General features: G+C 42.0%; 2 protein-coding genes and 1 non-coding gene across 4 annotated transcripts in view; 1 reads left to right on the forward strand and 2 right to left on the reverse strand.

Annotated features, from left to right (window-relative positions):
- Window positions 1–237: 237 nt before the first annotated feature.
- Window positions 238–20665, reverse strand: LOC116049976. Its single transcript, XM_031300033.2, has 11 exons — window positions 20652–20665; window positions 16815–17041; window positions 13735–13863; window positions 11588–11670; window positions 11316–11475; window positions 10123–10257; window positions 8912–9028; window positions 7080–7303; window positions 5294–6675; window positions 2048–4786; window positions 238–524 (listed from the first exon to the last, which is right to left on the reverse strand). Exons 2-11 carry the CDS (start codon window positions 17019–17021, stop codon window positions 433–435), a joined length of 5268 nt encoding a protein of 1755 aa, XP_031155893.2. The 5' UTR covers window positions 17022–17041; window positions 20652–20665; the 3' UTR covers window positions 238–432.
- On the reverse strand, window positions 8232–8313 carry trnas-uga. The gene has a single exon. It is a non-coding gene; the product is annotated as a tRNA-Ser (tRNA).
- A 4639-nt stretch (window positions 20666–25304) lies between the features above and the next one.
- The window catches only part of LOC116049975 (MBT domain-containing protein 1-like), a 19688-nt gene continuing 17621 nt past the window's right edge, over window positions 25305–27371 (forward strand). For both annotated transcript variants that reach the window (XM_031300028.2, XM_031300030.2), the window contains exons 1-2: window positions 25305–25468; window positions 27094–27313. In XM_031300028.2, the coding sequence (XP_031155888.1) occupies window positions 25448–25468; window positions 27094–27313 (241 nt within the window). In that variant the 5' untranslated portion in view covers window positions 25305–25447. The remainder of the gene's footprint in view (window positions 25469–27093; window positions 27314–27371) is intronic.

The raw sequence follows: 27371 nt of genomic DNA on the forward strand, positions 1-27371 counted from the left end.
TCTGTCATGATGGACTCTACATATTGCTATGCATGTAGACATTTTTCATTTTTTATGGCCCTACCTCTCTTGCACCTGCTTTCACGCTTGTACAAAATAAATGTTTATGTGATTTTAAAGTAAAATAAAGTTTATAATCTTTAAATATCATTTGTTGTCATTTTTTAATGTGCCCCTCTGGTTAAACACTGGCCCCTTCTTGGCCCCCCTAGTAAAATTTGTCTAGAACCGCCACTGATAAGAAAATGAAACTGAAGTGCTGATCATGAGTAGGGTTGGGCAATGTTTTGATTTTAACAAACAATCCTAATTATGAGTCTCTTAAAGTCCCCTTAAAAATCAGTATTAGCTTTAATCACCAAAATGTTTGTTTTGCAATATAGTTTTGAATTTCAAATCATGATGTCACTCCGTTCCTCCCAAGTTGTCCAATCACAGGCGCATGATGTCATCAAGGCCGTCAGGTTCGGCGCTCGTGACACTGACCCCCGTGGTCAGCCATCGCTGGACGCGGGGAGACGTAGCTGCAAAAGAGGAATTATCTTTTATTTTTATATGCAGTAATACAACAACTAGATGCTTCATTCCAAATACTTTATATTAAAACTTTCATACTTCACACAACCACTAGAGGTCACTGTCAGATAAACATAAACATTGGTAATTTTAGGCAGTTTAACAAACCAACTTACAACGCTCATTTTCCGAGTAATGTCTTTTGCAGAAAAACGGCCACATAAGTGGTTTTGTTCCAGCATCATTCTGACCTATATTAGTGGCGGCGCCATCTAGTGGCCGTAGTAGTTCTTTGTTTTTTAGTTCAGAAAGTAAGGATCATTGAAGGAAATTCAACTTTAAACATCAGTATGCACAAACAACTTTAAAGCAAATGTGTACTTCAGTGTGTTGAGTCAAACTGTGGAATTCACTTGAGAATGATTTCAAGGTTAATATAAATTTATTTCAGTTCATAAAAATATGACAATGTGAAGTTGTCTTCTCTCTCTCTCTTTTCTATGTAAAATCTGTTTGTTGTATCTGAGAAAGGGGCTGGGAAAATAAGATTTTGTCTTCATCCAGCTCCTTTCTGATCATGGATATGTAGTGTTACATAGCAAATAATTTGTGGTTCAATTATAAAAATGTGTCTATATCCATGAGCGGAATAAAAACAATGTGAAGTGAAGTGAAGTAACGTCTGATATGAACCCAAACCTCCATCTTTTTTATCAACTTAACTCAGTAGTTTTGGTGCCTAAACCTAACCAAACTGGGACCGTTTCACAATGTTAACGACGTGTTTAAAACCTTGACCGTTACCTTCTCTGGTTTAGGGGGGGGGAATTGTATGCACAAACAAAGTCTGATTGATTTGTAATGCTGAAATAGTCATTAGATAGTTGCATGCAATATGGACGCCATTGTAAAGCTACTCAAGATGGGCTTTTCTCATGGTCAATCCGTGGTTGATCACATGATGAATAAGTGTGGCCCTGATCTCATCAGAGATGGCTCTCCTTCCTTTTCTTCCCTCCTCCTCGTCCTCGTTGTCGTCCCCTGTCTGTCCCTCCTCCTCCCCTTGCTCTCTGTCTATTGTTGGCATCCATTGTTCAAAACAGGTAATCTGACCTTTGACCTCTGTATAGGCCTATACTAAAGCAGTGATTGGTTAGTGTTCAGTTATGACATAATGTGTTTGCACATGTGAGGAGTGTGTGTGTGCCCTGGTAAATAAGTGTAGCATTTTGATTGGTTGTGTTTAGAAAAGGAAAGCAAGTCACTTTCTGTTAGATTTTTGTGTCTTAGGTAGAGAATTGTGTGTAGTGTTTTGAAAAAAGTGTTTTATGCAATTGAAAACTGAGTGAAAGGCTGAGAAATAGCTTATGGTTTTGGAGATTTGCTGTGTAATTTTGCACTTTGAGTGAGAGGTTTCAAAAATTGTGTGACATGAAAAGATTTTGTATGTAAGCAGTTGAAAAAAACTGTAACTAACATTTTATAACATTTTTGATTATTGTTGTTGTGAATGTAAAATAGCTGTTCTCACCTGCAGCCTGTTGTTGTCTTTGTTGGTCCTGACTCCTCTGCCTCCCTGCTGCAGAGATCGACAGCGCCGCCATCTTACAAACACTGATTCTCTCCTTGTTGCCTCCGGCTCCGCTACCGGTGCTCCTGATTGGCCGGTCGCTGCTGCTGATGACCCTCCCCCCCGTGCTATTGGTCCTCCCTGACCCAGAGGAGCTGATCCTTCCACCACCAGCTCTGCTGCTAATTAGGTCGCCGCTACCTGCATTGCTAAGCTTAGACCCGCTCCCAGTGCTGCTAACGCGACTCCCACCAGCTGGTGAACTGCTCTGCCACCCACCATTACCCACATTTATTCTCCCCCCGGGGCTTGGGGCTCTTTGGCGGCTGGTTGTCCCTCCTCCAGAACTCCTACGTCCACTCACTGAGCTGTAAACAGGCTTTGATTCGCCGCTGCCAGTGCTAGCAAATCTTCCAGATGAGCTGCCAGTTCTTTGGTTCCTGGATGAGCTGCTGAGCTTGCTACCGCTACCTGAGCTACTTAACCTACCACCACTTCCTAAACTGCTGCTGCGCCGAACAACCCCTCCTGAACTGAGCCTGCCATCACTCCCAGCACTACTGAGTCTTTGTCCACTACTTGTGTAGCTACTTGGCGGACTGATGACTTGGCTGTATTTGCTGACCCTGTCTGCGTTACTAGCACTACTCAAACTTCCAGTACTCCCACCATAGACTCTCCACTCTCCACTATCTTCACTGCCAAACCTCCGTGCTCTTAGTGCTCCTGGTTGGCTTGTTGCTAGCAGACTTTCTTCGCTGCCTGCTTTAAATAAGTTATCGCTGCCAGCCGCTCTGCTCATACGTCCCGTACTCCCCCCATAGACTCTCCACTCTCCACTCCCTCTGCTGCCAAATCTCCTTGTTTCTGGTGGGCTTGTTGGTACTTGTGTGGTCATTGACTGGCTTTCTCTGCTCTCTGCGTTGGGTAAGCTATCACTGCATTTAAAACTGCCGCTGTAAATCATCCACTCTCCGCTACCAAACCTTCTTTTCGCTGACGGGCTTGCTGCAGGGAGCACGTTCACTGACTGACTTTCTTCACTGCCTGTTCTGGACAAGCTGCTCTTTTGTCCAAGACTGCCTCCATAAACCATCCACTCTCCACCACCTCTACTGCCAAATCTCCCTGTTTCTTGTGGACTTGTTAAAGAGTTTGTTGCCACTGATGTGCCTTCTTCTTTTCCTTTACTTGGTAAGCTAGCGGCACCTTCCAGGCTGCTCTCAATTCCAATACTTCCACCATAAACCACCCCCTCCCCACTTCCTCTTCTGCCAAATCTCCCTGTTTCTGGTCGGCTTGTTGCTCCCGACAGGCTTTCTTGGCTCCCTGTGCTGGGTAAGATCCTACTTGTACGTCCCAGACCGCTGCTGTAAACCATCCAGTCTCCACTGCCACGCCTGAATATTCCCTGTTCCCCTGCTGTAGTAGCTTCTGCATTACAACTGACTGTACCTGATGAATTAGCAGCCGTCCCACCAAAACTAGCTCCCAGATCACTAGCCATACTGCTCAAGGTAGTTCCTCCATTGGCAGGGACACTTCCAAAGCTAGCTGACTTAACAAACACCCTTTCACTATTACCTGGCTTGTTTGCAACCATCCGATCACTGTTTTTATTTCCCCTCACCTCACAATCTATACTGGAAGTCTCTTTTTGTTCTTCCGAGCCATACTTCCCTCCTAGACCTAGATTCTGGACTCCAAGACCGCTGCACAGCTGAAGGCCGATCCCTCGACTGGTTGGTCCAGAGTTGATGATTGTATCGCTTCTTCCTTCGTTACCTTCAAGTGATCCAATACACAAACTGTTCCCATCTCTCACTGAAATGCTAACTTTTCTATTTATGTCCACTTCCTGCAAAGCTTGATCTCTACTAGATGACAGGGACTGGCCTTCCTCTTTTGTAGAGAGAATGTATTTCTCAAGCTGTCTCACGTTTGCATTTGCCTCAGTCAGATTCAGGCATACTTCCTCGTCTTCTTCACCATTTGGACTCAGACACCCCTTAGCATTAACTGGACTAAAACATGTGTCGGATTCATTTGGGCTGAGAAACATTGCTGGGTCATTTGGAGGATAAATAGAACCAGGACTTATAACATGCTCTTCTGGATCAAGTGGGAAAAATACTTGATCTGCCATGCTCATTAACACCTCTGTGTCATCTGGGCTCAGACATGTTTCTGGACTCGAGCATGTGAGTGGTTTTGTAGGGATCACAAATGTGTGAACTTCACTTGGACTCTGAATCATTTCATGGTCAGATGAACTCAAAGTCATACCAGTTTCTGTTAGACTTTTTGACTTTGTGGTACTCAACAATGCTTCTTGACCAGCTGGATTAACAATCTCATTGTCCATCTCAGCAGGGTCCACCTTTACCTCGTTGGTATCATGGAAACCATCGATAGCCTTCCCTTTGTTCATTTCTACTTCCACTTTCTCCAAAATCTCTGTACTTTCAAGGTTGCCGTTGCTCTCTGGGCTACTGTGTGAATCAGTTCCAATACCAGATCCTAAATCTGCATCCTTCATGACTTTGTTTGTTCCAATATTGGATGCATTGGACAATGTACCTACTACTTCTTCTCCCTTCCTTTCTTCTCTTTCTATGTCCATGTCATGGATTAGGGTCAATTCACCAGAGACGTTTACCTGAGCCTCCTCGGACCTAAGAAGGTGAGATCCATAAACAATGGATGCTGTAACGGCAACTTCCCCTTCAACTGAGACAGATTCTGCTGGAGTCCCCAAACTCAAAGACGCAACCTCTGCAGGATCCTGGTTCTTAGTCTGGATGGAGCGCTCATTGCAATCCATGTGAGCTGAAATCACAGATTCTGTCTCTTTCTTTACCTCTGCAGCAGTTTGTTTGCTGGGATCAGTTTTGGTTGCTTGTGTTACAAAATGTGATCCTTGCTTTACTTCTGGTTCTGCAGAAAGAATGATTTTGGTGATCCCTGTTTCAATGTTTGTCTCTGTTTTAGTAGCCTGTAAACTAGCTTTTATGGTAGTTAGTTTGAAAGTACAATTTTCTGGTTTTGCCTGAACTGCAGCACTCTTTGCAGATTGTGTGTCAGAAACCAATTTGGTGATTCTTTGTGCAGTATTAATCCCCAGTTTAGAAGCTTTCACAACAGCTTCTCCACCAGAGACCTTACCCTGAGTCTCTTCAGACAAAAGAATTTGGCATCCAGAGACAACGGATGCAGTAACAGCAACTTCCCGTTTATCCCCGTCAGTTTCTGCTGGAGTCTTCAAACTCAAAGACACAACCTGGGCAGGATCCTGGTTCTTAGCTTGGATGTAGCCCTCAGTGCAATCCATTTGGGTCGAGATCACAGTTGTTGTCTCTTTCTTTACCTCTGCAGCGTTTTTTTCGCTGGGATCAGTTGTGGTTGTATTTGTTGCAAAATGTGATTCTTGCTTTACTTCTGGTTCTGCACAAAGACGGGTTTTAGTGATCTCAGTTTGGATGTGTGTTCCTGTTTTAGTAGCTTGGAAACTAGCTTCTGCTGTAGTTTGTGTGGAAGTAAAACTTTCTGGTTTTGCCTGAACAGAGGTACTTCTGGCAGACTGTGTATCAGGAACCAATGTCGTGGTTCCTTCTGCAATATTCACCTGCAGGTTAGAAGGTTTGACAACAGCTTCTTTACCCAAGACCTTACCCTGAGCCCCTTCAGACTTATGAATTTGAGATCCAGAGACAACGGATGCAGTAACAGCAACTTCCCCTTTATCCCCGTCAGTTTCTGCTGGAGTCTTCAAACTCAAAGACACAACCTGGGCAGGATCCTGGTTCTTAGCTTGGATGTAGCCCTCATTGCAATTCATTTGAGCCAAGATCACCGTTTCTGTCTCTTTTTTTACCTCTGCAGCAGTTTGTTTTCTGGGATCAGTTGTCATGGTATGTGGTACGTGATGTGATCCCTCCTTTGCTTCTGGTTCTGCAGTAAGAATGTTTTTGGTGATTTCTGTTTGAATGTTTGTCCCTGTTTTAGAGGCCTGCAACCCAGCTTCTGTGGTAGTTTGTTTGGAAGTAAAATGTTCTGATTTTGCTTGAACAATAGTACTCTTTGCAGATTGTGTGTTAGGAACCAGCGTCTTGATTGCTTGTGCAGTATTTATCTCCGATTTAGAAGCCTTGGCAACTGGTCCTTCGTCTAAACTAACATTTGAGTTCTGCAGATCACAATCTCTAGTGTGGACTTTAGCCTCCACAGGGCTGCTCTGATTGTCGATTGTCACGCTAATGGTCATGCATTCCCTCCCGGTCTTTTCGGAAAGAACTCCCATTCTCTGGTTTTCAGACTTATGGAATGAATCTGTCAGATTTGAGGTGTTTATTGGTTTCACTGTCGGGTTGTTTGAATGTTTGCTTTGGACATTGATTGGCTGAACTGTGGTCACTGTTTCTGAGAGTGGGGCAACTACAGGTCCGATGTGGCCTTGAGGGAAGGTCTGAACCCCAACCATACTAAAATTTCTTCCCTGAACACTGATTGTTTTGTTCGCTGTGATGTTTCTTCTGAAGGCAGAGGGGCTAGTTGTAGCACAGAAAGAGTCAGATTGAAGACTTGAGACCCTGTGAACACATAAAGGAAATATAAAGACAAGAAGAACAGATCTGAAATTATTATCCAAGGCACAAAGGTACGAAAGAAGCAACACCAACAAAAACAAATTGCTACAGTTACATTTATGGCTCCTGTAATTCCTGAATAATTGAAAATCCTCATCCTATGCTTAGTCATTTGGTGCTAAGCATAGGAAACCAGACACAGACAGTACATATAAGTACCCAATCATTTATAAGAAGTATATGTGGTTGTTGTTTTCCAGACGAAAGAACTTTAAAGCCATCTAAATATTCATGTATTTGTTTGAAATCTGTGCACTTAAATAGAGTTAAAGTCAAACTAAGCAGAAAGACAGATTTTACTTATAGAGTTAAAGTCAAAGACATCTCGTATTATGATCATCTCGTACCGTTGCAGGCTCAGTCCATCCAGCAGCCTCCTGTAGTCCAGGATCTCGGCCTCCAGTCGGCTCTTGACATCCAGCAGGATCTGATTGTCGGCAGCCTGCTGCGTTGTGGTCTGCAGCGCTGAGTCCAAGTCTCTGCACAGACTGTCAGCTCTTTGCTGCAGGACCACCAGCTGCTGCGTGAAGGACTCGGTCTGTTCCCGACCAGAGGCCTCCAACGCCATGTTCTACACAAACAGACAGAACGCTGATGTTAGTGTTAGTGTTAGTCTTGCATTGCCAGACCTTCCTCTACAGCGCTGCAAGGGAAGGTCTGACTAGTCCACACAGCATTCCTGGAATGGGAGAAAAATGTGCTCTGGTTTTTTGGTATTTCTTTAAACCAATCACAATCATCTTGGGCAGTGCTAAACGCCAAACGGCGCAACAGTGCCTCTACAAAATAGCCTCGGGAAGGAACTTGTTTTGGTGGAACGTGTGTACATTCAAAAGTAGTTTTAGTCGTGCAACTGAAAACTCAGATTGGACAGATAGTCTAGCTAGCTGTCTGGATTTACCCTGCAGAGATCTGAGGAGCAGTTAACCATAGTCCTCAGAAATCCACCGGAGTTTAGAACGCCAACACAAAGAAAGCAGAAGGTGACAGACATCCGGCGGAATTTCCTGCCGCACCGCAGCAATCCCAGAAGTGGAATGTTGTGGATATAGACTAGTGTTGTGTAGATTGTAGCCTGGATATGAAAATCCTTTTAAACATCAAGGCCAGCGGACTATGGATGAAATAAAAACTTTTGTCTATGCTGACATTTTTAACCCATGCAAAATCATGCGTTCAATTGATTTGCACTGTCCCCTTCTTAAAGGTGCAGTAAGCGATGCTGCACAAAGATTGTTGATATTTGAACTCAACTGCCAAACAAATAACAATTCTAAATCTGCAATGGCGAAAAACTCATTATTTGAGAGAAATAGGCCTTTTGTGTACATACAAAAAGTCTTAGATCTTTGAGTTCAGCTCATGAAAAATGGGGGAAAAACAAAACAGTTGCGTTTATAATTTTGATCAGTGTATACTCCCAGAACAAGGAGAGTTTGAATCAGGGTTTGCAGGAGAGGGCACAACTGGACTATAATAATGTTTCTCCTTCAAAGCAACGCTGTGAGCAGGGTTCGAACCTGCGCAGGGAAACCCCATTGGATTTCAAGTCCAACGCCTTAACCACTCGGCCATCACAGCTCCTTTTAGAGTGGCTGTCTGTGTGACATCTCCTCTCGCTGTCTCTGACCTCCGTCTCTCTTCTAAAGTGCTGCCAGTGACAGGCCGCCTCCTACCAGGACATGGTGAGACCACGGGCAATAAACATCCATCTCTAAACAATCAAGATTTCAGCTATTTTTGTCACTTTTTACGATGTTTTTTGTCACATTGTTCTGCACTTTTTTGACTGTTTTAAACATTTTTGTCACTTATTTCAACCTTTTTATTGCTTTTTTGAGGTTCTTGGCACTTTTCCGGCATTTATTTTGGATTTTTGTAACGTTTTTTGTCGCTGCTTTTGAAATTTTGTCGCTTTCTTTCAATGTTTTTGGCGCTTTTTTCCCCTATGTTTTTGGTGCTTCTTCTGATGTTTTTGTCGGGTTTTTTTTTTATTTTTCTTTACTTATCTGGACTGCTGGTGCCCCGAGCATTTGCCTATACTGCCTATACCACAGGCCGTGATGTTTAGGGTTGGGACGATATGCTTTTGTCCTGATTTGATTCTTTCTTGATACATGGGCGCCAATTGGATTTGTGTTGCATTTTTTATTATTATTGGTATAGTCTGTTATCTCACCAGAGCCTGCATATGTGTCAGCTCTTCTTCCAGACTCGCTGCTGTTCTCCTCCGCTCCGCCAGCTCGGACTCCGCTGCAGGGTCAAAGGTCGCCTCTGGAGAACTCAACATGGACACCTGAACACAACACAAAGGATGAAATGCTGTAACAACCCACAAGTAAAGTGATAACTGTGGTTAAAGGTCCCATTAAAGGTACTCATTTCCAGGTTCATTCTTGTATTTTGCACTTCTACTAGAACATGTTTACATGCTTTAATGTAAAAAAAAAAACTCATAATTTTTCTCATACTGCTCTGTTTTAGCGTCTGTCCCTTTAACCCTCATGTTGTCAAATTTGACCCGTTTAAAAAAAAAATATCAGAAAATATAGGGCGTTGAAATAAGCGCGGAAAATGTAAAAAAAAAAAAAACACAAAAAAAACATGACAAAACGTTGGGAAAAGCAACAAAACGCCAGAAAAAGCGATAAAAATCATCAAAAAAAGTCGGGGGGAGGATGGGTGGGTGTTAACATACAGGACTTTCAAGCCAGAGAGCAGAGTTCACTTCCTGGGATATCTAAAGCCTTTCACCCACGAATTGCGTGTTCCTTGGGAGTGTTTTAATCCAAACCACCATCTTTTTCCTAATCTTAAATAGTCAATTTGATGCCTAATCTTAACTTTCGTCGCAGTAACACTCGCAAACTTGTTTTGTGGACTAAATTTAACTGTAATCTCCGCCGAAACGAGCGGCAGCTCGAGGTACTCGGTACACATCTACCAACTGCCCCTAAAAAAGTCTTCCAACTGCCCCTAAAAACATCTTCCAACTGCCGCTAAACACGTGTTTAGTTTGAAGTATTGTCCTTTATTACATTTTAAATCACATATGTTACTGAGTAAATAAAAAAATAAGTAAAAAAACAATAATGCAAGATAAAACATTTAAATATTTAAAAAGCAACAACCAATGTTGACCAAAGGGTTGTACAGAAGAATAAATAAGACATAAAGTACATAACTCTCACACGCATAAAATAAAATTAAAACACATTGTGTGTGTGTGTGTGTGTGTGTGTGTGTGTGTGTGTGTGTGTGTGTGTGTGTGTGTGTGTGTGTGTGTGTGTGTGTGTGTGTTTGTGGGTGTGTTTCACTTAAGTAGAATGTGTTTGTACTCTTTACAGAACATGATTTCAAAATAAGAGCATGCTGGAGATGTTTGTGTACCTGGGTGTTGAACAGGAAGTGGTTCCCGCTCGTCTGTCTCAGGACATCCAGTTTCCGGATCAGATCTGATGACTCAGCGCTCTGCATTGCCACGTCGACGCCCACTGATGTCTGCGCCAGGAGACCCTGCGTGTCCTGGAGACAAGAAGACGGGAAACATGACGCATATACACTTAGTTCATTTGAATAATCCAGGTGAGCTTTTTTGGGTTATATACCTGCAGAGTATAGAAATCACTTTTCTAAGTTTTTGTGGCATTTTATTTTTTACTTTTTTTGCTGTTTTTGTTGCTTTTTGTTGCACAATTCTTTTGTGTGCTTTTTCGACATTTTCTTTCAAAATTTTTGTGGCGTTTTTTAAAAGAATTGTCCCTTTGCTCAACGTTTTTGTCATAATTATAGATAAATGCAACGTTATGGGGCTTCACCGTTGACTTCACTTTTTAGACCCGGATCCCAAGTAGCTTTTGTCTGTCTTAAATCTGTCTTATTATTTCATAAGAATATCACATAAACTGGAATACATCCATGACATACAGTATAACATTCAGACTCACAGTACATCAAAAGAACATACCACACATAAAAACATACATCAAAAAGGTACAGCACCAGATGTTGTGTTATTGTACCTGTTGGTGTTGTATCTGCAGCTGCACCAGATGTTGTGTTATTGTACCTGTTGGTGTTGTATCTGCAGCTGCACCAGATGTGTTATTGTACCTGTTGGTGTCGTATCTACAGCTGCACCAGATGTTGCGTTATTGTACCTGTTGGTGTTGTATCTGCAGCTGCACCAGATGTTTTGTTAGTGTACCTGTTGGTGTTGTATCTACAGCTGCACCAGATGTTGCGTTATTGTACCTGTTGGTGTTGTATCTACAGCTGCACCAGATGTTGCGTTATTGTACCTGTTGGTGTTGTATCTGCAGCTGCACCAGATGTTGCGTTATTGTACCTGTTGGTGTTGTATCTGCAGCTGCACCAGATGTTTTGTTATTGTACCTGTTGGTGTTGTATCTGCAGCTGCACCAGATGTTTTGTTATTGTACGTGTTGGTGTTGTATCTGCAGCTGCACCAGATGTTGCGTTATTGTACCTGTTGGTGTTGTATCTGCAGCTGCACCAGATGTTGCGTTATTGTACCTGTTGGTGTTGTATCTGCAGCTGCACCAGATGTTGCATTATTGTACCTGTTGGTGTTGTATCTGCAGCTGCACCAGATGTTGTTCTTGATCGCTGATGAGGCTCTGGAGCTCCGGCAGTGTTTGGATCTTCAGATCCTCGTCGAGACACCGTAGATTGCTCAGCTCCGCCTCCACACGACCACGCTGCTCACGCTGCTTCTCACACCTGTTCACACAGCAGAGGATCAAGGGATATACGTCTACATGTGGATTATACCGGGGGCGGAGCATGCATGCATGCGTGCGTGCGCCTGTGTTGTAGGTGTTTCTGGATCTACCTGACGTTGAAGTCGTGAATAGTGAGCTCTGCACCGAGCAGCTGCAGCTTCACCTGAGCCTGGGCCGAGAGAGCCTCACTGAGCTGAGAGAGAGAGAGAGAGAGAGAGAGAGAGAGATAGTGAACACTTTAGAGGTTGCATAAGAAGTAGAAAGATGTATTTTATGCTTTGGCAACATTTTTATTGAAACGTTTATGCCAATAAAGCCCCTTTGAATTGAATTGAATTGAGAGGGACCTGACTCAGGACTTGTTGAACAGGTTGTTGTTAAAACCTGTTCATGTTAGGACGAACTTAACATCATGGTATGTATTTAATAATGTATAACACAATGTGTTACAACTTCACAGGTTTAGCATTTCTAATTTTATACTGAAGTTTGATATAAACAACACACCTAACATCCTGTACGTTATGGCTACAGGTGTGTGAGTATAAAGCAGGTTTGCAGAGAGAAAACAACTGGACAATAGTTACATTCTCCTGCAAATAGATGCTGTGAGCAGGGTTTGAACCTGCGTGGGTAAACCCCATTAAGTCCAACACCTTAGCCACTCAGCCATCACAGATCTCTGGAGTCTTTCATGTAGGTAGGTAGGTAGGTAGGTAGATAGGTAGGTAGGTAGGTTTGTAGGTAGGTAGGTAGGTAGATAGGTAGGTAGGTAGGTAGGTAGGTTTGTAGGTAGGTAGGTAGGTAGATAGGTAGGTAGGTAGATAGGTAGGTAGGTTTGTAGGTAGGTAGGTAGATAGGTAGGTAGGTAGGTAGGTTTGTAGGTAGGTAGGTAGGTAGATAGGTAGGTAGGTAGGTAGGTTTGTAGGTAGGTAGGTAGGTAGGTTTGTAGGTAGGTAGGTAGGTAGATAGGTAGGTAGGTAGGTAGGTAGGTAGGTAGATAGGTAGGTAGGTAGGTTTGTAGGTAGGTAGGTAAATAGGTAGGTAGGTAGGTAGGTAGGTAGGTAGGTAGGTTTGTAGGTAGGTAGGTAGATAGGTAGGTAGGTAGGTAGGTAGGTTTGTAGGTAGGTAGGTAGGTAGATAGGTAGGTAGGTAGGTAGGTTTGTTGGTAGGTAGGTAGGTAGATAGGTAGGTAGGTAGATAGGTAGGTAGGTAGGTAGGTAGGTTTGTAGGTAGGTAGGTAAGGTATTCAGATACTTTACTGCAGTAAAAATGTGTATGTTGCAGTAAAATGTTCCCTGTCAGCCTAAAGAGAGGCAAAAACTGTGTGTGTGTGTGTGTGTGTGTGTGTGTGTGTGTGTGTGTGTGTGTGTGTGTGTGTGTTTGTGTGTGTGTGTGTGTGTGTGTGTGTGTGTGTGTGTGTGTTTGTTTGTCTGTGTGTGTGTGTCTGTGTGTGTGTGTGTGTGTGTGCATGCGTGCATGCGTAGTGTGCCCAACGTTGATAAATGGCGACAAAATTGGCCAACAAAGCATCAACAAAGCGACCAAACTGCTGAAAAGGTTAAAAACGTTGAAGAAACCTTCAAAAACATCGAAAAAGTTACAAAAACGTTGAAGAAAGTTTGAAATACATAAAAAAAGCAACAAAACTGTTGAAAATGTGACGAAAAATGTTGAAGAAAGCTTCTAAAATCTTGAAAAAAGCAGCAAAGTGGGTCGCGATGGACTTCAGGGGTTAAAACCTTCAGGTGAATTTCTCATGCTCATGATCGGGACGTTTTTTGGATTATGTTAAATGTCAAGTCCTTTAGAAGCAAGTTCTGCAGGTTCTCAGCACAACTTCTTTTGTTTGTCTGAAGATAATCCGTCATTAGTGAAATTATCTGTTGTGTGTACTGGATGTGTTGAAGGTCAGGTTTGGATCTCGTCTCCACCTGTCTGACCTTTAAACAATCAGACGCTCCACTTCCTGACGAGTCACAACCGGCTGAGACGCTGCACCTCAGTGTGACATCATCAGTTTACCTGCACAGCTCCTCTGCCTTTATTTGGCCTTTATCAGGCTTTAATTAGGCCTTTATCAGGCTTTTATTTGGCTTTTATCAGACTTTTATTTGGCCTTTATCAGGCTTTTATTTGGCCTTTATCTGGCCTTAATTTGAAAATTTATCTGGCCCTGGTTGGGCCCTGTTTTGGGTTTTTTTGGGGGTTAGGGTGTGTGTGTGTGTGTGTGTGTGCAGTGTTGTGGGCGACTCACCAGTTCCTGCAACAGGGACACCGTCCTCAGGTGTCCGTCCAGCTGTCTCCGCTCTCGGGGACACTTCCTGTCCAGCTCCTCCTGGATCTCCTGCTCCAGCCTCTGATTGGCCGCCTCCAGACACTGGACCTGCATCCACCAATCACAGGTCAGAATCAGAATCAGAAAGGAGTTTATTGCCACAGTAAGTTCCACCTACGTGGAATTTGTGAAAATCAGAGATAGTAGTTACTATACAGCTGTTATACATCATATCATCCATACAGAGATAGTAGTATACAGCTGTTATACATCATATCATCTATACAGAGATAGTAGTATACAGCTGTTAGACATCATATCATCTATACAGAGATAGTAGTATACAGCTGTTATATATCATATCATCTATACAGAGATAGTAGTATACAGCTGTTATACATCATATCATCCATACAGAGATAGTAGTATACAGCTGTTAGACATCATATCATCATACAGAGATAGTAGTATACAGCTGTTATACATCATATCATCCATACAGGGATAGTAGTATACAGCTGTTATACATCATATCATCCATACAGAGATAGTAGTATACAGCTGTTATACATCATATCATCCATACAGGGATAGTAGTATACAGCTGTTATACATCATATCATCCATACAGAGATAGTAGTATACAGCTGTTATACATCATATCATCCATACAGGGATAGTAGTATACAGCTGTTATACATCATATCATCTATACAGAGATAGTAGTATACAGCTGTTATACATCATATTGTCCATACAGGGATAGTAGTATACAGCTGTTATATATCATATCATCCATACAGGGATAGTAGTATACAGCTGTTATACATCATATCATCCATACAGGGATAGTAGTATACAGCTGTTAGAAATCATATCATCATACAGAGATAGTAGTATACAGCTGTTATACATCATATCGTCCATACAGGGATAGTAGTATACAGCTGTTATACATCATATCATCCATACAGAGATAGTAGTATACAGCTGTTATACATCATATCGTCCATACAGGGATAGTAGTATACCGCTGTTAGAAATCATATAATCATACAGAGATAGTAGTATACAGCTGTTATACATCATATCATCATACAGGGATAGTAGTATACAGCTGTTATACATCATATCATCCATACAGGGATAGTAGTATACAGCTGTTATACATCATATCATCCATACAGGGATAGTAGTATACAGCTGTTAGAAATCATATAATCATACAGAGATAGTATTATACAGCTGTTAGACGTCATATCACCATACAGGGATAGTAGTATACAGCTGTTAAACATATCATCTACGTATACAGAGATAGTAGTATACAGCTGTTAAAACTAGTGCTGTCAGTTAAACGCGTTATTAACGGCGTTAACGCAAACCCATTTTAACGGCGTAAATTTTTTTAGCGCGAGATTAACGTTCTTTTTGGCATAGCAAACTTTGTAGTTTTTTTCACATGCTGTTGCAACAACTAGTAACGTTAGAAAAACTACAACACCATACCGGATCTAGCTAGACCAGAAACAAAACAACAGGCACGCTTGCGAGCCAGCCAAAGAGTAGTAGGCTAACGTTATGTTTTGAGTGGATGGCGAGCGTGAGATGCCGAAATGGATGCCAATAAGATTCTGAATGGAAAGTTTACTTTTAAAAAGTTGTCAAATGGTTCCATTGACAAGACCAAAGTGATCTGTGTGTTTTGTCGTTTTGAACTGAGCTATCATCGCAGCACGTCCAGTCAGAAATACCACTTGATGGCCAAGCACACAGCTGATGCCAATTCTCCGCCCCCTCGTCAAAGCCAGGTGACAAAAGCACAAAGCAAGCCGATCCACTTTTCCATGTTGATAAGAGCATTAAAATCAGAAAAAATAATTGGACAAAAAGAAATCTAGGGACATTTTAATTGCGATTAATTGCGAGATAACTATGACATTAATGCGATTAATCGCGATTAAATATTTTAATCGTTTGACAGCATTAGTTAAAACATAATAACATATGACACACTGGTATCTGATCGGTACTGGGTATTGGCAGATGTGTAAGTTCAGGTATCGGAATCGGGAAGCAAAACATTTTATAAGTACCGTACATCTCTAAAAAAACTAAAAAAAACAAATGCAAATACTTCCCCAATACACAATGTCAGTGTCCTTTGAGTATTTGTGTCAGTCCATGCCAAACTCTATTTGAAAATCTGCTACTTTTGTGTTCACTTAACACTTTCTTTATACCTCTCATGGAAACAGACACAATTTATAAACAGTATATTTTTTTTAAATACATGAAAGTAAATATGATTTAACTTTACTTTTTAAAAAGCAAACAAAGGAATTAAAAGGAGATTTTTTTATTGTTGGGGTCAAATTATGGAACAATTCCTTTCCGATCATGCACAGTATATCTAATGTTATATAGATAATAATTTATGGTTGGATTATAAAATTTACCAGCGCTGGAAGAAGTATTCAGATTTACTGCAGTAACATTACTAATACCACACTGTAACACTACCCTGTTACAGTTAAAGTCCTGCATTGAAAATGTAACTTCAGTAAAAGTGTATAAGTATAATCAGGAAAATGTAGTTCAAGTATTAAAAGTAAAGAAAAATCCTCCCATTTTAGAAAGTGGATATGATCCAAACAGGTCTGTCTATCACCTTTCTGTCTCTTTCTTTCTGTCTTTCTGTCTCTTTCTGTCTCTCCAACCAGTTGTGTGTTTAATGGTCTAATCATGTCAGCTGGACTTGTAGGCCGTTATATTGTTGGCTAGTTTACTTTAGAATAAAACATCGGATTTTATAAACTACATGTGTTTTGTGTGCAGGAATCTGAATGTGTAAAGTAACTCATAATGAAAGCTGTAACAGATGAATGTAGTGGAGTAAAAAGTACAATATTTCTCTCTGAAATGTAGTGGAGTAGAAATAGAAAGTGGCATGAAAAGAAAAGACTCAAGTGAAGTACAAGTACCTCAAAATTTGGTACTGAAGTACAGTACCGGAGTACATGTACTCAGTTACATTCCCCCCCTCATGTGTCTCCTACCTGCTGCAGGTACGAGGCCAGTCTCTGGTTGAGTTGCTGCATGTTGAGCTTCTCTCGGGACAAGCAGAAGCTCCGGCTGTCTGCATCCACATCTGCATCCACATCTGCCACGCCGTAACGCGTCGACACTCCCGGTACGCGATAAACCCGATAACCCAAACCCGCCAGGCTCACTCTGTTGGCACCAACAACCTGCCACAGTGACATTTTATCCCTTGTGTATAATTCTTCTTGTATGTCTGGATATCACATCTGTACTCATCTATCCTCCCTAACACGCACTGCTCCTTTAAAGTAGCTATCCGTTATGACAAAAAACAACAATTTGAAACAGCAAAATAAAATAAGCAGTTATTTTTGCTTTAATCTAGCTGTGTTTCTGATTCTGACCCGTCAGCGTCTGTCTAAACGTCCCGCTGCGATGTGAAGCCTGCAGGGTGTTTTCTTCTGTCCCAGTTGTGTCAGGATTTAATCCCCAATGACCTTTTTAAATGGTAAAAATAATAACAGGTTTCAGCAGGAACGGCAGCCCATCCCCTTTTTAGAATAGTTGAATATAAAGCTCATAGCGCACGTGGAATTAAAAAAAAAAAGACAGTCAGGTTTTTACTCGCTCTGCAGATTTTGATGGATCACTGAGTTCTGTAACCTGAGGGCAAAATGATCAAACTCTTCTAAAATGTGTAATAGTTTATGTGCATGGGCATGGATGATTCTCCCAATAAATCATCCGCAGTGAAGAAAATACAGATACAGTTTTTTTTTCGATTGCTAAACGACAGTGGGCACAACTGGAGCTACATTAGAGTTTAGATTCTCTGCCCGAGCCCGAACTGGACCCGACCCACGGGCCAGGCCGGGCCGATATTTTATTCCGCTATGATCGGGCTGGGCCGGGCCGGGCCCTTGATCAAGCATTTGTGTTTTTTTAATCATTACTTTATTAGCCTTATTTGTGGGGAGCAAGCTATGCCTCTCCAGCTTCTCCCGTAGCTCTCTGTGTATGTCCTGCACTGACTTGAGTGTGAGGTAAACTGTGCTACATCGTGTCTCCCCCATCTGCAGCACTGTTGTCGGCCAGTGCGTCGGCATGCAGACCGTGGTGAAGGACAGTATTAATTAGGTGATCGAGACCAGAAAGTCTCCTATATGGTTCCAGGGCTTTGATTATGTGGCTGCCTTGATCTGTTAGCCTACCCACACTATTCGGCTGAGGTAGCAGCTATAGGGTCGAGTTTTTTTTTACGTTTCTTCATTCGGATCCATTTGCGATCCGTTCCATTCTGAATAAACTAACAGCAGTTTACATGCTTCGTCCTTGTTGCATTACCGGTATTTATTAAAATAATTCTAAACAGATTTTTGTAGTTCAAACAACTCGAAATTGTAGTTGAGAACGTCAGTTATTACCATAGACTGTATATATTAATGGACAGAGCATGTGTGACGTCACCCATTGGTTTGTGGAGATCAGTTATCCGTCGTCGAGTTTGCGTTTATGGGCGCAGCCATCCTGGTTGCGGATGTGACGTTTTTAGACGAGAGGGCGGAGTGAGGGAGGAGCCATAGACTATTGGGCGGTGTCTGACTTTTTGTTTTTTGGAGTTGACAACGCTGCTGACACTCTACGTTACCTTACACACGTTCACTGGCAATCTGGATGCAACTGCTGCTGAAAGCTAGCATACATAATTCGAGGTAAGATATAGCTTCGCTAGTTTTTAAATATATCTTTGTATGTTGTAAGATGAGTCACATTGTAAAGTAAATGTATCTGAAGTTACCATGTAAATTGTCTGTAATGTTAGCTAGCCACTGGTAAAACATGCTAACGTTAATTTTCTGCAAATCAAAGTTTACGTTGTCCTAATTTAAACGTAGTGTCAGCGAAATGCAAAACGGGGATTGTTAATGCTTATCATTATCTAACACTAAGTATTAGCAGATGTATAACAAAGTTTCTTAGAACGTTTGGTTAACTGTAACAACCATAATGCACCGATAATGTCTTGCTACTGTTTGCTCCATCAGTCTATGGTTGGCACAATTAGCCTTTACATGCTTTTAAGAGCTAACGTTAGCAGAAATAAGCTCATTTAACTAAATTAAAGTTACACTAAAGAACAATAGACTGTTGTTGATTCATCTGTATTCTCCCCCGATAATTAATGAAGTACAGTTACATGCTAGTGTGCATATATATTTAACTATGAGGGGCTCAAATGGAAATTGATGACTCTTTCTTTCAGAAATAGGAGTGTGGAGAGACACGATGGCATGTGCACCCACCCAATACCTCAGAAGTAAGTCCATCTTCTCTGGCATCACCCAGCGATGCAGGTGGAGGGCTGTTAACAATCCGGGGAAGATCGACTAGGCTCGCTGGGTTTTTTTTTTCTTTTTCCACTGTGCATTACAGACAACCAACAGACTGTCACACTATGCTCACTGTAATTGTAAAGGAAGCTTTTATTTCTTTACCCAGGCATTTGGACTTGACTGAACAGAGTGCTGCTTCAATTTAACCCCTAACCCTAACATAATCTTAAAAATATTGCCAGTGTTTGTGGTTTATGTAGTTTTTGTAGTTAATGCCCATTTCAATGTGAAATAAAGGTCTTTCTAAAGCTACATTTGTTTTTCTGAAGCAACTATAGGAACATACACAATATTGTAGTCATACAAGAAGACATTGGTAATTTGATAGAATTTGTAATTGATTAAAAGTGTCTATTTTGGCTTTAATCAACAAAAATATGATTTCTCAAATGTTACCATATTTGAATGTTGACAAAGAAAGATCAGGGAAATGTAGTTTGTGCACTAGGTGCTGTTTAATCTGTGTAAAGTTATTGCAAATTCATTATAACAAAAGTATTATCACAAATTGTTGGTTGATAGTGGTAGATGAGAGGCTGCTGGAACCCAGACTCCCACACTCTAGACTCCTCTCCTGCAATAAGAGACAGACAGAGAGAGGGAGGGAGGAGAGACAGACAGAGAGAGGGAGAGAGGAGAGACAGACAGAGAGAGGGAGGGAGGAGAGACAGAGAGAGGGAGGGAGGAGAGACAGAGAAGCTACCTAGGTGCAGCAGCCCTAACAGTAATACAAGAGGACACATCTATTACAAGACTCACATTTTAAACCTCTAAATACCAATGACTGCTTAAGTGCTAAAAGTTGGTCTGTCCTTTCAGCAGAAGAAGCTGAACCGAAAATGATTTTCTGGCATCGTTATAATCAGAACACATTTGAGAACTTTGGATGTGGTCAATGCAATCTGTTCCACAACAAGATGAATGGCACCAAATACACTGCTCTATACACCAGGTCTTCCCTCTGGCTCTGGTCATTCAGTTTTCAGTGTGGATACCTTTGTACAGACAAACATGTAGTTAAGGCATGGTAGATCACAATGAATTATATTACTATATGAGCTTGTACATGAAGGCATGCTTCAGTTGAGGACATGCAGTATTAAGTAAACATACTCCTACATGTCAAATTTATCTTAGACAATTTTTTAGTGATATGTACATTTTAGTAATAAACAGAATTTGTAAATATAGATTGTAACATGTATGTGACTCATCTTAAAACAGACTAATGTGCTGACAGAAGGTCTTCAAATAGATTAGCAGACACAACTACAGTAAGTGGAAGAAAGACATCAGTGTAACAGCATCAACAACAGTGGTTAATAACTCCTGCAGCATGCTTGTTAGGTACATTAACAGTCTGAAATAATGTATTTAGAATTTTGAGAAAAGAATATTGAACCTGGTGCTTTATACAATACATTTGGCTGCAGAACTGAAGATTTTTCAAGATAGAACACTTATGTAACTTTACAATAATATATATATTTTTTTTCATGTGCGACATTTTATTGCAAAAACGGATATTCTGGCCTACTGCCCCGTCCGTCGACGCGCTCCAGCGCGGCTTTGTCCGAGGTGAGGGTGACGGTGATGCTATGTGGGTGTCTGTGCCTGTCCTTCGGGCGCCTCCGGGTAACGTTGCCCAACTCTCGGGCGGGGTACATATATTTCAGTATATTCAAGTAAAAGCATCTCCGCTTGTCCCGTGCGAATGCCCCACACGAAACTCAGATGTGAGGGGGTACTTTCTAAATCACATGCGGTCCCAAAATGATTATACTCCCGTACGAATAGGATTTATATGAATTTGCACTATAACGTTAGCTATATCAGGCTTTGACTTTAAGCTAACATTACCATTACATGCGCATCGATTAGCAATAACATCACATATGGTTAAAAACAGATTACCGGCGAGACCGTTGTGCATACCTACTGTATACGACTGTAATGTTAAATATATTAATTTTAATCCGTTTATACGGTCTGGTCTGCATAACGTTATTAGTTAGCCCGCTAGCTTGGTTAGCAAGTTGCAATCTAGCTAGCTAACTGATATTCATTGGGATGCTAACGTTGGCTAACGAAAAACGGTATTAAAACAAAATGTAACGTTACTTACCGGAAAAACTGAACTGCCGACTCCTTTGAGTGTCTTGTCGTACAACCGAACGTTGAACAAGACATTATTAGGCGACCAAGTGTCACAGTCACGAAGACGAAAGCTGGTCAACCCCCAAAATAAAGTTTACATGCCATGGATAAGCTTTGCTAAACCTCTGTCATGATTGACAAGCCGCGAACTGTCAATCACATCATAGCCACGCCCTAAAACATCCCCCGCTTTATCGCCGATTTTAAATTCAACGAGACCATAATTCAAAAAATGAACACCATTCTGTGTTGCAGAAGACTTAAAACTAGCGATTGAGAATATAAACTCTTAATTGAAATGTTTACTGAGGTAATAAATCAAGTGAGAAGTGGGTCATTTCGCCATAGACTTCTATAGAAACGGACCTCCTTTTTGCAACCGCACGTCTCGCCCCCTGCTGGAATTCAGACAGAATGCAGGTTTAAGGCACTTCCGCATTTGCCGCATTTTGCTGAACCGGATGCGCTGTCCACTAATATATACAGTCTATGGTTATTACGGCCCACGTATTAAAAATTGTCGGGTTTATATCGGGCTCGGGCTCATAATTACAGTTACTGTGTTGGGCCGGGCTCGGACACAACATGCACGGGCTCGGGTACGGTCGGGCTTGATTTTTTTGGGCCCAATCTAAGCTTTAAGCTACATGTGCAAAACTCTAACCATAGTCTGCACAGCAGCAGTTCATGTGGACCAAACTCTAGTTAGTTTTTCATTGAGCTAGGTTTAGGGTTAGGGGTTCGGGGTTAGGGTTAGGGTTCAACCATCTCTCTCTCTCTCTCTCTCTCTCTCTTTCTCTCTCTCTCTCTCTCTCTCTCTCTCTCTCTCGACCTGACTGCAGTTCATCGTGGTAACCGACTTGAGTGGGCAAATGCTCACATTCGATGGCGTCTGGCACTTTGGAGAGGTGTTCTCTTCACGGATGAACCATAACCCTAACACCAGATACTGACTGGTTCTCTTTTTTTCGTGGTGGCCAGCACGAAAATGTAAACTAATGTATTTCAATGGGAAGCATATGTCGTGATCACAGCACAACTACGGTAGCGAGTAGTATGAAATCCCGGAAATCCACGTAAGGAGGTTGGTCGGGGTGGTGGATGGGTCAAACAACACAGGACTTTCACCCAGGAGACTGGGGATCGTGGCCCGCGTATGGCGTTTTGTTTCCCCGTTGGTTTCCTAATCACAACCGTCCCGTTATTGTCATGCGTCCCCCGCGGCCGTCTCCCGGCGTGTGACGTGTCCTTTACCCATTCTTTTCCTAAACCCAACCTCCGCCGTCCCGTTGTTGCACGTCCCCCAGAGACTGCGGATCGTGTGACGTTTCCTTTCCCCGTTCATCTTTTCCTAAACCCAACCTCTGTATAGATGGTTCCCATTAAGTGCTGGCCACCACAAAAAAAACGAGATAAACGTGTTCTTGTACACGAATCAATAGATTAAAAATAACGTGACAATTTCACGAACAGCCGTGAGACCGTGTTGGCCTTTGTCGTAGTTATTGACGCTAAAAGTCTCCTTTAGCGTCATATAACGCTCTTTAACTAAAGGGACTATTGGACTACAGTTATGTTAAGGAAAAGCTTGTGTGTAGGCTTACTTTTCTGTGACACGCGGGAATAACGGGACAGTTAAAAAAGAAAGCGACTTTAGGAAACGTGACAAGCGGGACACGATCCCCGGTCTCCTGGGTGAAAGTCCTGTGTTTGACCCATCCACCCCCCCAACCAACCTCCCTATGCGGAATTTCCCCCTTACATACTACTCGCTAAACCCTGTGTAGCTGCCTGCTCTCCCCGGTACGTTCTACAAACACGCTGAAAGACGCCTTTTTCGCCAGCTTCAGACGCTGACAGTCACTGTCCAAACGTCCTTATTTTACGAGTTCGGAGTGAGAGCGGGTTTATCTCAGTGAGGATTGTTCTGAGTGTTTGGCTGCACTGAGCCTGTTCTGAGATGTGTGTGAAGAGTTGTGTTGCTGTGAATGAGTTTTGCAGCTGATGTGAACTGTTTAGTTCAGGTGACTGTTGGTAGTGCAGACTGTGGTTAGAGTTTTGCACATGGGGCTCCAGTTGTGCCCACTGTCGTTTAGCAATTGAAAAAAGAGAGAGAGTTTGTGTGTCTTTACTTCATGCTTTAAAGCAGGAGTGTGATACTCAGTTTCACTAAGGGCCACACTGGAAACTAAGAATCAAGAGCCAGACATGTAGAGTTTATTGACATGCTTTAATTTAATCGAAAAAGTGTAATATCTTTGACTGTGTTATTGTATCTCTCACACAGTCTTCTCACTCACAGTTTGGTCGACATAAAGCCCCAAAAAGGTTCCTCAGCCCATAAGCGGAGTTTGACATTCGAGCCAGGGGGGGCAAAAAAAAAAAAAAAAACTCATTGTAGAAGCTGAGACCTGGCCTACCACTTGGGGAACACAGCACGAGCACATATGGACAAAACAAACATGCTAAATAAACATATATTTATTTTTAAAGAAGATTTTAAATTACATTGTAACAATTTAACAACTCGCCCTTATGAAATCCAATCGCAGCACGGCTGTCTTGGAACGCAATAGACAGATGGTGGCAAACTGCCCCGACACTTAAATTCAACTAAAATGTAACCGTGAACAATCAGTGTTGGACCTCCAGTCTGTTGAGATGCCTCTCCAAACGCAGAAAACAAGTGCAGTCCCACCATAAAAGGTTAAGACACGTTAAGAAAAAAGATCCGTATTTTGCCGTAATCCAATGACACGAAAAAAAAGTAATCCACAGCGATCAGGAGATCCACTTCGCCGTTTAAACAATGTGGAATAAAAACGTATAAAAGTCCAAATCTACACAAAACAAGCAATCAAAGTAAGTTGACAGCAAATATATATACATGGTATTTAGGAAACCTTTATTACAACGTTGGCACGGTAAGATGTCCAGACTAGTGCAACAGTAATTTTAGTTTTTTGCGTCCTGCATATGTGTCGACAATGGTCTCAGGTGAGAGCCAGAGCCCTGAAAAAATATTTTTTTTTTACTAAAGCAGTAGGCCTATAGGAAATCAGATGTATTACCTACCACCATTTAGTTGTTTTGTGTTATTTAAAATATTTACAAAATATCTGGTCATGCCATGAAACAATGCAATTACCTGCTTCAGCCGCCAGGGGGGGCAGTGCCCCTGCCCCCCCCCCCCCCGTAAACTCCGCGTATGCCTCAGCCATCAAAGTTTGTTTAGCTTTTTCCTTAAGTTTTTCTCGTTTTACATGTTTGTCTCTGGTGTGGCCCTTAGTGAAGTTGAGTGTGTATGTGTGTGTGTGTGTGTGTGTGTGTGTGTGTGTGTGTGTGTATGTGTGTGTGTGTGTGTGTGTGTGTGTGTGTGTGTGTGTGTGTGTGTATGCGTGCGTGTGTTAGTGTGTGTGATGTGTATGTATGTGTGTATGTGTGTGTGTGTGTGTGTGTGTGTGTGTGTGTGTGTGTGTGTGTGTGTGCATGTTAGTGTGTTAGTGTGTGTGTGTGTGTGTGTGTGTGTGTGTGTGTGTGTGTGGAGCCAATATTTAACAACAACAATAAAGTAGATAGAACGTAGTTTAAATTAGCTCCACCTCCAGCTATCAAATCATGCGTATTTGCCACATTTACCATTGTTCTATTATTTTTAATTATCTGTATACTTCTTCCACCACTGACAGACACGGTTGATAAAATAAATATGATAATAATGATATAAATATAATAATACAAATTATTATTTTTTTATGTTTTATTTATTTTATTTATTTTATTTATTTTATTTATTTTATTTTATTTTATTTCATTTCATTTCATTTCATTTCATTTCATTTCATTTCATTTCATTTCATTTCATTTCATTTTATTTCATAGGTTCCAACTCTGTCCAGCAGGGGTCGGTGGCGGTGAACACTATCTAATCTGAACTCTACACACGAATCAGAGACAGCAGCCAATGAGAGATAAGCAGCCGCGGTTCCCGCGCCTGCGCACTAGAAGTATGCTTATTTTGTCTACCGTTGGCTTTTAATGATTATTTCCGCGGGTTTTAGTGTTTCAGGGAGAGTGTCAGCCGGCGGTCCAGCCTGATGGAAAACCCCAGAGACCTGGTGAGTTCTGAGGCTTGTCTGTCTGGCGGGAGCCCGCATTTCCCTCCTTTGTTGTGGTTGTGGTAGCGGTGTTCAAGGGCTGCTTCGGAGGACCGCTGTCAGAGAGTCAAGCCCAAACTCCTTTAAGAAATACTCTACTTTTAAGTTCTCTTGCTCTCCGACAAAAATACACACCACATTAAAAAGACAGTTTACATTTTTATTCAAGAGTTTAATATTTTCTTTAATTCGGCATACATATACCGCGTAAAATATGTCTTACTTAGGTATTAACATAGCCTTTTATAATTGCTTCGCCTGTTGTTCTCAGAATCTCTTTCCACTGAACTCCACTGAAAAATCCAGTGATACAAGATATATTTTAATGTTGACAAAGGCACAAATCTCACTGACCAGCACTTTGAATTGTTTACTAAATCCAGACGAGACACCCTTTTCTTCGGCATGCATGTGCTCAACCAAGTAGCTTTTAATTCAGTAAAATTTCACTTTTATTATTGCGTCGCTGTTTTCTTGCTACATTCCCATTTACGTCCACCACAATACACAGTGAAGAGCGGTGATTGCCAAGGTGAATCAATTAGAAAAAAATCCATTTCAGTATCACACTGTGGTGATAGGTGCATTTAATGTAAGCCGAATTTAAGAGTGGCTTTAGCCAAGTCACATACAGTCTTGGGTTATATCATATGATCTACATCCTGGTGTCTACAGTTTAATAAACTTAAAATTGCCAGAATTCTGGAGGGCATTTGGTGTCGAATCTAGTCTAGTGTTGTCGCGCGGACACACTCGCCAGTTGTGGCTGCTGAGTCTCTCTCTCTCCCTCTCTTAGTGCACCGCACTGCAGTGGTGCTGGATGCAGGTTATACTGATGTGAACCGCTGGATGCAACAGCTGTCAGAGCCAGACTGAAGAAGTGTGTGTGTGTGTGTGTGTGTGTGTGTGTGTGTGTGTGTGTGTGTGTGTGTGTGTGTGTGTGAGAGAGAGAGAGAGAGAGAGGCACATTGTGTGTGTGTGTGTGTGTGTGTGTGTGTGTGTGTGTGTGTGTGTGTGTGTGTGTGTGTGTGTGTGTGTGTGTGTGTGTGTGCGTGCGTGCATGCATGAATGTTTGTGAGGCACATTGTGGTGTGTGCGTGTGTGTGTGTGTGTGTGTGTGTGTGTGTGATTTGTTTGTGTGTATGTGTGTGATGTGTTTGTGTGTGTGTGATTTGTTTGTGTGTATGTGTGTGATGTGTTTGTGTGTAATGTGTGTGTGTGTGTGTGTGTGATGTGTTTTTGTGTAATATGTGTGTGTGTGTGTGTGTGTGTGTGTCATCATCATTTCCAACTTTCTTTTATTGAACAAATTTAGCATTGGATTGAATATCATGAACACACACACACACCATGAACACACACATACACAGACACACACACACACACACACACACACCAGAGCCGTCCCTACTTTGGTACACTAGGCAAGAATTTGAGGGTTTTGACGCTTATTTAAACAAAAAAATGTCACTTTGTTGATTTAAAAAAACGATATATTGTTCAGCCCCACATGGCACCGGGCTGAACATCTTCCCTGGGGGAGATATGATATAATATCTTCAGTATAACCGTGTGTGCTTCCCCAGGCGGAGCGTCCGTCCAGGAAGCGCCGCGACTCGTTCGGGATGCTGGACGGTCTGGAGGAGGAGCGGAGCAGCTGCAGCAGCGAGTCCAGCGGGGGGGGCAGCGCCGCCTCCAGCCCCGAGGACAGCGAGGAGGACGAGAGCCACCCCCCCGCCCCCTCGCTGACCCTCATCAAGACTAACGGACAGCTGTACACCTACCCCGACGGGAAAGCCGGCATGGGTACGTCTGAGACACAGAAAGTCAACTTTGAGCCACTCGGTTTATTATTATAGTATTA

Source organism: Sander lucioperca, chromosome 21, assembly GCF_008315115.2.
Source record: "Sander lucioperca isolate FBNREF2018 chromosome 21, SLUC_FBN_1.2, whole genome shotgun sequence".
NCBI lineage: Eukaryota > Metazoa > Chordata > Actinopteri > Perciformes > Percidae > Sander > Sander lucioperca.

What these genes read in the sequence shown, in the direction of transcription:
- LOC116049976 (XM_031300033.2), bottom strand. Translation starts at nt 17,021, where the DNA reads ATGTCACTGTGGCAGGTTGTTGGTGCCAACAGAGTGAGCCTGGCGGGT. An exon ending in TGTCCCTGTTGCAGGAACTG is followed by an intron (nt 11,671 to 13,734) that starts GTGAGTCGCCCA and finishes TCTCTCTCTCAG; the next exon opens with CTCAGTGAGGCTCTCTCGGC. An exon ending in TGACACATATGCAGGCTCTG is followed by an intron (nt 7,304 to 8,911) that starts GTGAGATAACAG and finishes CTGTTTGTGTAG; the next exon opens with AACATGGCGTTGGAGGCCTC.